The sequence below is a fragment of the Mobula hypostoma genome, chromosome 8 (genome assembly GCF_963921235.1).
Source record: "Mobula hypostoma chromosome 8, sMobHyp1.1, whole genome shotgun sequence".
Taxonomy (NCBI): Eukaryota; Metazoa; Chordata; class Chondrichthyes; order Myliobatiformes; family Myliobatidae; genus Mobula; species Mobula hypostoma.
Window position 1 is genome coordinate 8811878 of NC_086104.1, and position 13648 is coordinate 8825525.

General features: G+C 44.4%; 1 protein-coding gene across 1 annotated transcript in view; it reads right to left on the minus strand.

The window, feature by feature from the left end:
• The window catches only part of cd109 (CD109 molecule), a 265250-nt gene that overhangs the window by 32535 nt on the left and 219067 nt on the right, over positions 1-13648 (minus strand). Inside the window, exons 27-29 of the mRNA XM_063054966.1 lie at positions 10196-10389; positions 4885-5040; positions 3221-3286 (exon numbers count right to left, since the gene is read on the minus strand). Of these exons, the coding sequence (XP_062911036.1) occupies positions 3221-3286; positions 4885-5040; positions 10196-10389 (416 nt within the window). The remainder of the gene's footprint in view (positions 1-3220; positions 3287-4884; positions 5041-10195; positions 10390-13648) is intronic.

Consider the following 13648-nt stretch of genomic DNA (forward strand, 5'->3'; position numbering starts at 1 on the left):
AAGTTGGTCACGAGAATAATCACAGCAATGAAAGTGTTAACATATGAGGAGTGTATGATGGCTGTGGGCCTGTACTCACTGGAGCTTAGAAGAATGTACAGGGGATCTTAATGAAACCTATCAAATATTGGAAGGCCTGGATAGAGTGGACATGGTGAGTATGTTTCCAGTAGTTGGAGAGTCTAGGATCAGAGGGCACAGACTCAGAAGAGAGGGAAGTCCATTTAGAACAGAGATGAGGAAACATTTCTTTAGCCAGTAGTTAGTGAATCTGTGGAATTCATTGCCATAGTTGGCTGTGGAGGCCAAGTCAGTTCTTAATTAGTCAGGGCGTCAAAGGTTATGGAGAGAAGACAAGAGAATGGGGTTGAGAGGGATAATAAATCAGCCATGATGAAATGGTGGAGCAGACTTGATGGTCTGAATGGCCCAATTCTTCTCCTACGTCTTATGTGGACGTTGGGCTAGAATGAAATGTCAGGCTGGATTGAAATCACAGAGCCTGACCTGTCTCATTACTACCATCGGTACAAGGTGCAGGAATCTTGCCGGGACGCACTGACCTCAGCGCTGAACAGGCTTTATGGCTGCGAACACACTTCAGGGGCTCTGCAGTTTATGTTCTGTGTAGTACTTGCTTATTTTTTTGTTGTTTGCTCCTCTTTTGCACACTGACTGTTTGACCATCTTTGTTGTATGGGGATCACTTCATGGACTCTATTGTGCTTCTTTGTTTTGTGAGAGGGACCTTGATGAATGTGTGGACCACCTAGAACAAGCTGACATCCTAGAACATAAGGACATGAAAAAAGAGGATGTTGGCACCACACCATGGGCGAATGACCAATGCTGTGATATATTGTTCTTTGTTCTATGTTCTACACAGTGTCCCCTTTATTAGGTACCTCCTGTAAAGGCCATTGAGTGCATAACCATGGTATTCTGCTGCTATAGCCCATCCGCTTTAAGGTTTGCTGTGCTGTGCATTCAGAAATGCTCTTCTGCACACCATTGTTGTAACGTGGTTAGTCCAGTTCCTGCCACCTTTCTGTCGGATTGAATCAACCTGGCCATTCTCCTCTGACCTCTCTCATTAACAAGGCATTTTTACCCACAGAACTGCCGGTCACTGTATGTTTTTGTTTCTGGCACAAATCTCTGTAAACTCTGGAGACTGTTGTGCGTGAAAGTCGCAGGAGATTCTGAGATACTCAAACAACCCAATCGTTCCACTGTCAAAGTCACTTAGATCACATCTCTTCCCCATTCTGATGTTTGGTCTGAACAACAACTGAACCTCTTGACCATGTCTGCACGCTTTTATGCATTGAGTTGCTGCCACATGATTGGCTGATTAGATATTTGCAATAATGAGCAGGTGTACAGGTTTACCTAATAAAGTGGCCTCTGAGTGAATATCTTCTGTAGTGGGTGGTTGCTGTTCTGTAGCAATTGAACATCATGCAGTTGAATGCTGGCCACATTGCCTGCTCAGGAAGATTACTGTTGTGTTCATCAACTGAAAGCAAGTACCAAGGACGCTGTGGGAGAACATTACAGGATTGATAGCTCTCTACAAATCAAACATCTGGACAGTCTCTTTATCATTCCAGGAGACTTCAGTCATTCTACTTATTGTGTTTCTCCGTCCTTTTTATTGTGTTATTTATGCTTATTGTTTTTTAAGCTGCATTGGATCGGGAGAAACAATCACTTTGTTCTCCTTTACACTTGTGTACTGAAGAATGTCAATAAACAACCTTGAATCTTGAATCCATAAGACCATAAGATCATAAGACACTTTTCAATGTTCTAAATTTATTATCAAGGTAGGTATATGATACCATATACTGCCATGAGATTCATTTTCATGCAGGCATTCACAGGAACTTACAAAAAACAGACAAGCAGTGAATGTCAACCTAGGGCACCCAGGGAGAGGCACCAAATGCCAAAAAGTGCCTCATTCTGAGAAATGAACAGGACTTGCTTTGGATCAGGCTCCTGGTTTCCTTTATTTTCTGGAATTACGTCTAGTTCATTCCTGACAGAAGTGTCGGTTTCTATTTGCATGTCATAGGTCTGTAACAACATACACAGAACAGATCCCTGCACACTTTTCCTTTCTCCTTCCAATTCATTCCTCCGTAGGCTTCTCAGGCGACTTAACACCTTCAGCTGGGAAACTACTTGTGCTCAGTGACCATGCATTCAATTGGTCAGCACGGACACAGAGTCACACAGTCATTAGACCATAAGACCATAAGACATAGGAACAGAATTAGGCCATTCAGCCCATCAAGTCTGCTTTGTCATCCCATCATGGTTGATTTATTAATCCTCTTAAGCCCACTCTCCTGCCTTCTACAAGTAACTTTTGATGCTCTTACTGATCAATAACCTATCAACTTCTGCTTCATATATACCCAATAACTATGCCTCCATAGATGTTTGTGGCAATGAATTCCACAGATTCACCACCCTCTGGCTAAAGAAACTCCTCCTCATTCTATATTCTAGCAGGACACCCTTTTATTCTGAGGATGTGCTCGCTGGTCTTAGACTCCCCCTCTATAGGAAACATCCTCTCCACATTGACTCTATCTACCTATCTACTACCCATTAAGCTGCTGTCGTTTAGGGCAGCAAAGAAGGTCCTCTATCCTTGGCGGTGTTCAGGGCTTCCTTCTTCCTGTCAGTAGCTTGGTTTTCACTACTGTCAGTCAGGCAAGTTCCGGGTGGAGACTCCGGAATACTGCCACACTCAGATGTAGAAGTGTTCTTCATTGCTCTTAACAGAACAGCTTTGTTTGACCAGTCAGTGTTGTTAGCCTTGAGCTGACCCCCTGAACCTGGAAGACTGGTGGACCACTCCTAGTCTGGCCTTTACCTTTTGACTTGTTTGGCATGGGTGACCCTAAAGCTCTGACTTTGGCCAACATAGCTCTTTGGGTCTATCTTGATCTTTTAATATTTGATAGGTTCAATGAGATCTCCTTATTCTTCTAAATTCCAGTAGGAACAGACCCAGGGCCCACAAATGTTCTCATATGTTAACCCTTTCAGTCTCGTGAACTTCCTCTGGACCCTCTCCAATACCAGCACAGCCTTTCTTAGATAAGGGGCCCAAAACTGCACACAATACTCCTAGTGCAGTCCGACCAATGTCTTAGTGAATCGTAAATCTTGAATCTCTTTGTTAGCAGTGAAATAACCGTACCTGAAAAATGGCCATGCCTTGACCCTTTGCTGTTACCGTCACCCGCAGAGGCTGCTCAATGCCAAGCTGTACAAGAAAAGAACAAGACAAGCAGTGTAGTAACCTGCCACACTACACAACAATGAAGACTGAAGCAGACACCAACAGAATCAACAAACTCATTCGTAAGGCCAGTGATGATGTGGGGATGGAACTGGACTCTCTCACGGTGGTGTCTGAAAAGAGGATGCTGTCCAAGTTGCATGCCATCTTGGACAATGTCTCCCATCCACTACATAATGTACTGGTTGGGCACAGGAGTACATTCAGCCAGAGACTCATTCCACTGAGATGCGCACAGAGCATCATAGGAAGTCATTCCTGCCTGTGGCCATCAAACTTTACAACTCCTCCCTTGGAGGGTCAGACACCCTGAGCCAATAGGCGGGTTCTGGACTTATTTCCATCTGGCATAATTTACATATTATTATTTAATTATTATGGTTTTATATTGCTATATTTATACTCTATCCTTGGTTGGTACAACTGTTACGAAACCCAATTTCCCTCGGGATCAATAAAGTATGTCTATCTATCTATCTATTTATCTAACCATCTGAGACGGACTGACTTATAGGGGGAGGTTAAACAGGTTTATGAGGGGTGTTGATAGGGTAAATACAAACAGGCTTTTTCCACTGAGGTTGAGTGAGACTGGACCTAGAGTTCATGGGTTAATTGTGAAAGGTGAAATGTTTAAGGGAGCATGGGGGGGAACTTCTTCACTCAGAGGGTGGTGAGAGTGCGGAACAAGTTACCAGCGCAAGTGGTGGATATAGGTTTGATTGCAACTTTTAAGAGAAGTTTGGATAGGTACATGGATGGGAGGAGTATGACAGACTATGGTACGGGTTGACAGGATTAGGGGGAGTAATAGTTCAACACAGACTCCTTGGGGCCAAAGGGCCTGTATCTGTGCTCGGGTGCTCTGTGACTCTAAAAGGGAATGCTCACAGAGGGAATGTGGAATACTTCAGTGGGCAGCAGTGGAAGTCAGGATTGAAGCCCAGTTATTGAGTTGTGAAGCACTGCCTCTGGTAGCTGTACTTATCCACCTTAAATGTTGAAACTGAACCGGCATTCACACACAATGCTGGAGGAACTCAGCAGGCCAGGCAGCATCTACGGAAAAGAGTAAACAGTCGACGTTTAGGGCCAAGACCCTTCATCAGGACTCAAAGTGTCCTGATGAAGGATCTTAGCCTGAAGTGTTGAGTGTATTCTTTTCCATAGGTGTTGCCTGGCCTGCTGCGTTTGTCCAGCACTTTCTGTGTGTTGCTTGGATTTCCAGCATCTGCAGATTTTTCTCTTGTTTGTGACCGAACCATTATACACCACTTTTGCTGATAACTCATTCCACAGCCTCTAAGTGAAGAAGTTCCCCCTCACGTTCCCCTTAAATATTTCACCTTTCATCCTTAATCTGTGACCTCCAGCTCTAGTCTCACCCAACCTCAGTGAGAAAGCATTTACCCTATCTCATTATTTTGTATCGATCTATCAAATCTCCCCCTCATTCTCCTCCACTCCAAGATTTAAAAGTCCTCCCTTTAACTCCAGTCCTTGTATCCTTGTAAATTTTCTCTGCACTCTTTCAATCTGATTGATATCCTTCCAGTAGGTACCTCCACTTTCTGCAGGACGAACATGTTTGTGGAGGAGATGGTCAAGGTTGCCGGGTCAGGGAGCCCAGGTCCGCTGATTGACACCTCCAGGTCTGTCGAAGGAGCAATATTCTCTGCCGCGAACTGCGATAGAGCCTGGAGTGCCACTACCGTGTCCTGGAATCAAGAGCAAAACAGGCATCCCTGTAAGCAAATCTGGGAAAGATCTCCACAAAATCCCCGGATGAAATAAGGTCAAAGAGCTGCTGTGTTTATCTTCCGAGCACCCTCCAGAATTTCACACATCTACCAACTTGGTTGACTGAAATTACTGAGATTAATGAGATTTTCAGAAAACCAACAGAGAGTAAATTTGCACTCTGGATAGGGTGAAGAAGAGGGCACAGAGACAGCAGATACTGAAGCAACAATCAACTGAAAGAACTCAGCAAGGCGGCAGCAACTGTGCCAGGAAAAGAATTGAGTGTTTTGGGTTGAAAAGAATCATTGATGTTTGAGTTCTAGGGCCATAAGATAGCATTGCAGGTCTACAAAACTCTGTGTAGATCACAGTTGGAATATTGTGTTCAGCTCTAGTTGCCTCATTATAAGAACATGGAAGCTTTAGAGAAGGTGCAGAGGAGATTTACCAGGATGCTGCCTGGATTAGAGAGTATGTCTTGTAAGGGAAAGTTGAGAGAGCTATGTCTTTTCTCTTTGGAGTGAAGGAGGATGAGAAGTGATTTGATAGAGGTGTACAAGATGGTAAGAAGCATAAATAGAGTGGACAGCCAGAGACTTTTACCCAGGGCGGAAATGGGTAATATGAGAGGGCATAATTTTAAAGTGCTTGGAGGAAGGTCCAGGGGAGATGTCAGTGGTAGTTTTTTTTAGATAGAGAGAGATGGGTGTATAGAATGTGCTGCCAGGGTTGGTGATGGAGGCAGATACATTAGAGGCTGCTAGATAGGCACATGGAAGAAAGAAAACTAGAGGCCTACGTGGGGGATTGACCTTGCAGAAGGTTAAAAGGTCAGCACAACATCGTGGGCCAAAGTGCCTGCATTGTGCGTTAGTGTTCTATGTTCTATGATAAACCTTGGTGATGGGAAGAAGGTGAGAAGATGGGGGTTGTTTGTTGAGAAGCAGAGGGGAATGGGCGATCGGATGTAAGTGATCACAATCAGAAGGAGATGTGGGAGTTTCTCCTCACCTCCAGAAGTACACAGATGTGAACAATTTAACAGTAGCATAGCGGTTAGCATAACATTATTACAGTGCAAAGAAATGGGTACAATTCTGTGGCTGAATGAGGACTATTTTGTCTCCATTACAACAGTGTCTTCCAATCACCTACCACTTTCTGTAAACAACACTTCCGAATGTAGAACATTTGTAGGATTTTGTGAATAAATCATGCAAGAGTTATTTTATATGCTTTAACAAAAGCCGCAGCTCTTGACTTTCATTAAACAAACCAAAAGCATTTGCCTCACACTGACATCATTGTGTCAAACATTGTCTCTTAAATGAACACAATAACTCAATGATGGTGTTTGTGAATTTTGTAAAACAGTTTCTATTATGAATAATATGTGTCATAAAAGCATAAGACTATATGACGTAGAACAGAATTAGGCCATTTAGCCCGAGTCTATCCACCATTCCATCACGGCTGACCCCGGATCCCACTCAACCCCATACACCTGCCTTCTCGCCATGTCCTTTGATTCCCTGACTGATCAGGAAACGATCAACTTCGGCTTTAAATATACCTATGGACTTGGTCTCCACCGCAGTTCACTACTCCCTGGCTAAATAAAAATTTCCTCCTTACCTCTGTTCTGAAAGATCGCCCATCAATTTTGACGCTGTGCCCTCTAGTTCTGGATACCCCCACCATAGAAAAAGTCCTCTCCACATCCACCCTATCTAGTTCTTTTCAACATTCACTAGGTTTCAATGAGATCCCCCCACGTTCTTCTAAGTTCCAGTGAGTACAGGCCCAAAGCTGCCAAACGCTCCTCATATGTTAACCCCTTCATTCCTAGAATCATCCTTCTGAACCTACTCTGGACTCTCTCCAATGATAATGCATCTTCCAAGATACGGGGCCCAAAACTCTTGACAATACTCCAAGTACAGCCTGACTAGTGTCTTACAAAGATTAAGTATTACCTCCTTGCTTTTATATTCTATTCCCCTTGAAATAAATGTCAATATTGTATTTGCTTTCTTCACCGCAGACTCAATCTGTAAATTAAACTTGTGGGAGTCTTGCATGAGGACTCCTAAGTCCCTCTGTATCTCTGATGTTTGAATTTTCTCCCCATTTAGAAAATAGTCCACACTGTTGTTCCTTTTACCAAAGTGCATCATCATACATTTTCCAATACAGTACTCCATCAATCACTTTTTTATCCATTCTTCCAATTTGTCTAAGTCGTGCTGCAATCACATTGCTTCCTCAGCACGACCTACCCCTCCACCTGTCTTGGTATCATCCACAAACTTTGCCACAAAGCCAACAATACCATTATCCAAATCATTGACAACCAATGTGAAAAGCAGCGGTTCCAACGCTGACCCCCAAGGGACACCACTAGTCACCGGCATCCAACCAGAAAAGGCCCCTTTTATTCCCACTCACTGCCTCCTGCCTGTCAGCCATTCCTCTATTTATGCCAATATCTTTCCTGTGACACCTTAGGATTTTATTTTGTTAAGCACCTTATCAAATGCCTTCTGAAAATCCAAGTAAATAACATCCACAGCCTCTTCTTTGTCCACCCTGCTTGTTAGTTCCTCAAGGAACTCTAACAGGTTTGTCGGGCAAGATTTCCCTTCACAGAAACCATGCTGATTTTGACTTGTTTTATCATTAGTCTCCAAGTACCTCGAAATCTCATTCTTAGTAATAGACTCCAGCACTTTTCCAATCACTGATGTTAGGCTAACTGGCCTGTAATTTCCTTTTGTTTGCCTTCCTCCCTTCTTAAACAGTGGAGTGACATTTGCAATCTTCTGGTCCTCTGGGACCATGCCAGAATCAAGTAATTCTTGAAAGATCATGATCAATGCATCCATTATCTCTCCAGCAACCTCTTTCAGGACTCTGGGATGTAGTCCATCTGGTCCAGGTGACTTATACACCTTAAGACCTTTGAGTTTGCCTAGCATTATTTCCTTTCTAATAGCAAAGGCACTCACTGCTGCTCCTGGACACTTACGGACCTCAGGCACAATGGTAGTGCCTTCCACAGTGAGGACTGATGCAAAGTACCCATTAAGTTCATCTGCCATTTCTTTGTCCTCCAATAATACCTCACCAGCATTATTTTCCAGTGGTCCAATATTAAATCTCACCTCCCTTTTACTCTTTATCTAACTGAAAAAATCTTTTAGTATCCTGCTTTATATTATTAACCTCGTGATAGACTGGCGTCCTATCCAGGTGGGGGGGAGTCTCGTACTCTCAGTCGCTTCATGCCACGGAAACCCGCATAAGCACCAGCCTGATGAGCCTATAAGGCTCGGGACAGACTTTAACCTCACCTTACTTTATATTATTGGCTAGTATGCCCTCATATTTCATCTTTCCCCTTCTTATAGCTTTTTTAGTTGTCTTTTGTTGGATTTTAAAAGCTTCCCAATATTCCAACTTCCCACTCAACCTTTCTACCTAGTACGCCTTTTCCTTGGCTGTTTTGCAGTCCTTAACTTCCCTTGTCAGCCACGGTTGTCTACCCCTGCCACTTGAGGGCAACTTCTTCTGTGGGACATATCTATCCTGTGCCTTGCGATCTATTGCCAGAAACTTCAGCCATCTCTGCTCTGCTGTCATCCCTGCCAGTATCCTCCTCCAATCCACCCGGGCAAATTCCTCTCTCATGCCTCTGTAATTCCCTTCATTCCATTGTGATACTGATACATGTGAGTTATGCTTCTCCCTCTCAAATTGCAGTATGAATTCTCAATCATATTATGACCACAGCCACCTAACCGTTTCTTTACATTAAGCTCCCTAATGAGATCTGGATTATTACATCTGTCACCCATTACACTACCTGCTCATAGAACACTACAGCACAGTACAGGCCCTTTGGCCCACGATGTTGTGCTGACTTCTTAACCTACTCTAAGATCAACCTAACCCTTCACTCCTTCAGAGCCCTCCATTTTCCTTTCATCCATGAACCTACCTAAGACTCTCCTAAATGTCTCTAATGTGCCTGTCTCCACCACCAACCCTGGCAGGGTGCTCCATGCACATCTCCTTTAAACTTCCCCCCTCTCACCTCAAGTTACTGTATGCCCTCCAGTATTGTAGCTATGAATCTCAGGGTAGTGCTGTATATGGTTATATTTACATACTTTGATAATAAATTTACTTTGGACTTTGTAATATTTGTCATTTCCACCATGAGAAAGACACTCTCTACCCTGACCATATCCCTCATCAATTTATAGACCTCTATCAGGTCTCCCCTCAAGCTCTGATGCTCCACAGAACACAACCCATATCTGTCTAACCTCAACTACCAGCGGGGTGGGACTACTTTAACCATGAATTCAGAGAGCCAAAATGGGTGGAGTGATACAAATGACATAGAAACATAGAAAATAGGTTCAGGAGTAGGCCATTCGGCCCTTCGAGCCTGCACCGCCATTCAGTATGATCATGGCTGATCATCCAACTCAGAACCCTGTACCAGCCTTCCCTCCATACCCCCTGATCCCTTTAGCCACAAGGGCCATATCTAACTCCCTCTTAAATATAGCCAATGAACTGGCCTCAACTGTTTCCTGTGGCAGAGAATTCCACAGATTCACCACTCTCTGTGTGAAGAAGTTTTTCCTCATCTCTATCCTAAAAGGCTTCCCCTTTATCCTCAGACTGTGACCCCTCATTCTGGACTTCCCCAACATCGGGAACAATCTTCCTGCATCTAGCCTGTCCAATCCCTTTAGGATTTTATACGTTTCAATAAGATCCCCCCCTAATCTTCTAAATTCCAACAAGTATAAGCCTAGTCGATCCAGTCTTTCATCATATGAAAGTCCTACCATCCCAGGAATTAATCTGGAGAACCTTCTTTGTACTCCCTCTATGGCAAGAATGTCTTTCCTCAGATTAGGGGACCAAAACTGCACACAATACTCCAGGTGTGGTCTCACCAAGGCCTTGTACAACTGCAGTAGTACCTCCCTGCTCCTGTACTCGAATCCTCTTGCTATGAATGCCAGAATGACCACTTTGCTCACTGCATACCTCTTGTCTATTGCATCCATATCGATGAGAACACACAGGGAGCAGAGGCGATGGGCGTACCTGGGTGGAGGAGAAGCCCCCAAGATGGTTCCTGCGTTGACTGAGCCACTGCATGACGGGGATGCCTTCCGAGAGTCTGCTCTGCCTCAGGTATGACAGCAGAGCATAGGCAGCCACCTCAATGTCAGACGACAGGACATCCCGCATCCACCGTGAAGGTCTGTTCACGGGCGATGACCAATACTTTACACCAGCTGAGATTGAGGGAATGGACAAGGAGGAATGTTTAGTCTGAATTGCTTAGAAGGAAGCTCCCGATATCCCCAGTCCCGGGAATAAAGTCTGAAGGGTGGCGTAGACAGGACAGCACTGTAGTGTAGCGATTAGCCCTTTTTAAGATCAGAGTTTGATTCCTGTTTGTAAGGAGTTTGTAAGTTCTCCCCATGAGTACACGAGTTCCCTCTGGGTACTGCGGTTTCCCTCCACATTCCTAAGAATATGGATTAGGGTTAGCGAGCTGTGGGCATGCTACGTTCCAGAAGCTTGGTGACATTTGTGGGCTGCCTCAACACATGATAATAGAGAGAAAAGGAAAACTGTGAACAACAGTAAGTGTATATCTATATATTAAATAGTTAAATAAAATAAGCAGTGCAAAAATAGGAAATAGTAAAGAAGTGAGGTGGTGTTCATGGGTTCAATGTCGATTCAGAAATCAGATGACTGATGATTCACATAGCCTCCACTCTATGTACTCTGTATGTAGTGTATTTCTCACTGTCAGCAGAGCCAAAGGCCTCCCCCTCCTCGGGCACTCTCTCTTCTCCCTTCTCCCATGTTCAACACCCAGGCCACTTAACACTTGAAATAACTCCCAGGCTGTCTGTAAGGAGTTTCTATGTCCTCCTCCAAGTGCTCCAATTTCCTCCCACATTCCAAGGGTTAGGGTTAGTCGTAGGATTAAGGTTAAGGTCAGTGAGTTGTGGGCCTTGCTGTGTTGGTGTTGGAAGCATGGTGATCCTCAGTAAGCTTCCCCCAGCACACTCCTCGCAGATTTGATTTGACATAAACAACGCATTTCACTGTCGGTTTCAACGTCCCTGCTCACCACTTTTTATCTGATAACCCAATTACATAAACCACACACGCATACTTCAGAATGCCAGATATTTTGTCTTGGTTTGTGAAATCCTGTTGTCTGCCATAATCTAAATGAATGCAAAGATATTTTCCAGAAGCCCTGCTTAGAATAACAAGGATTTTATCTTATTAAGATGATGAGCTGGTCTTTATCTGAAGTGAACACTTCTGCTATGTGTCCTGCACTCCTTGTGGTACATTACACGTTAACTAATGCATTGATTTTCATTTAGAGACGCAGCAAGAAACAGGCCCTTCCGGCCTACCGACCCTAGCAACCCACCTATTTACTCACTGCCTGTTACACCACCTGGCGCTTGGGGCAGCCCCGAATCTGGAGGACCTGTAGAATACACTTAGTCTGGCCTCTACCCTTTGACCTATTTGGCATGGGTGACCCTACCAAGAGCCAAAGCACAGGGCCCCGAGTCCAGCCAACACAGCTCTCCGGCAAGGTTGTGATCCTCCTGGAGTAACGCTCCTATTTAACCCTAGACTAGTCACTGGACAATTTACAATGACCAATTAACGTACTAACCGGTAGGCCTTTAGATTGTGGGAGAAAACTGGAGCACCCAGAGGAAACCCATGCGCTCATGGGAAGGAATGTACAAACTCCTTACTGACGGTGCCGAAATTGAACTCCAATCTCCGACTCCCCGAGCTGTAATAGTGTCACGCTAACCACTGGTACTACCAAGATGCCTTGATGTTGACTTATGCCAAATAAAGCTGATCTTCTTCTTCTAAGTAAGGCATGATAGATTTAACAAAACAATTTGCATTAAGGCTTGTGGACCTGAGATGCTGACTGTTTCTCTCAACACAGATGTTGCCTGACCTGCTGAGTGTTCACACCATCCTCTGTTTTGTTACTAATTGATCAAACTTGCTCAGAGGATTGATGAAGAAAATAGTCTCCACTAGCCAGAAATGTACACAATGATACTCAGAAAGCAAGGACTTCATGGCTTTATTAGCCAGTGACTATATTTCATTAGGAGTTTGAGAAGACTTGGTAAGACTCTCACAAATTTCAGAAGACTCTTGCACGTCTCTGGAGATCTATCCTGGGGCCAACATATCGAGGCATTTACAAAGAAGGTACAACAGCGACTATATTTCATTAGGTGTTTGAGGAGACTTGGCGTGTTACCAAAGACTCTAACAAATTTCGACAGATGTACAGTTGAAAGCATTCTGACCAGCTGTGTCACCATCTCGTATGAAGGGCCACTGCACAGAATTGAAAAAAGCTGCAAAGGATTGTCGACTCAGCCAGCTCTTCTTGTGTACTAGTCTTCCCAGCATCGAGGATGTCTTCAAAAGGTGAAGACTCAGAAAGGCGGTATCCATCGTGAAGGACTCGCACCAGCCGGTACATGCTCTCCTCTTGTTGCTACCATCAGAGGGGAGGTACAGGAGTATGAAGACACACACTCAGTGTTTGAGGAACAGCTTCTTCCCCACCGCCATCAGATTTCTGAATGGACATCGAACCCATGAGCAGTGTTTTTGCTCCCTTTTTGATGTACTATTTATCCTTTTTAAATATTTTTATTATAATTGATGGTATATTTTATGTATGGAACTGCACAGCTGCCACAAAATGACAAATTGCACAACACATGTTAATAAATCTGATTCTGATTCTGAACCTTTCTACTGTCTAATCCCCTCCCATCCTCCCCATCCAGATGAAGGGTCTCAACCCAAAATATTGACTCAAACACGAGGAATTCTGCAGGTGCTGGAAATTCAAGCAACACACATCAAAGTTGCTGGTGAACGCAGCAGGCCAGGCAGCATCTCTAGGAAGAGGTGCAGTCGACGTTTCAGGCCGAGACCCTTCGTCAGGACTAACTGAAGGAAGAGTGAGTAAGAGATTTGAAAGTGGGAGGGGGAGGGGGAGATCCAAAATGATAGGAGAAGACAGAAGGGGGAGGGATGGAGCCAAGAACTGGACAGGTGATTGGCAAAAGGGATACGAGAGGATCATGGGACAGGAGGCCCAGGGAGAAGGAAAAGGGGGAGGCGGGGGGAACCCAGAGGATGGGCAAGGGGTATAGTCAGAGGGACAGAGGGAGAAAAAGAAGAGTGAGAGAAAGAATGTGTGTATATAAATAACGGATGGGGTACGAGGGGGAGGTGGGGCATTAGCGGAAGTTAGAGAAGTCAATGTTCATGCCATCAGGTTGGCGGCTACCCAGACGGAATATAAGGTGTTGTTCCTCCAACCTGAGTGTGGCTTCATCTTTACAGTAGAGGAGGCTGTGGATAGACATGTCAGTCTGTTTTTGAATCAATAAAGTATCAATTCTGGCCCTTCAGTCCAAGGCATCCACACCGAGCATGATGCCCACCGAGCTGGTC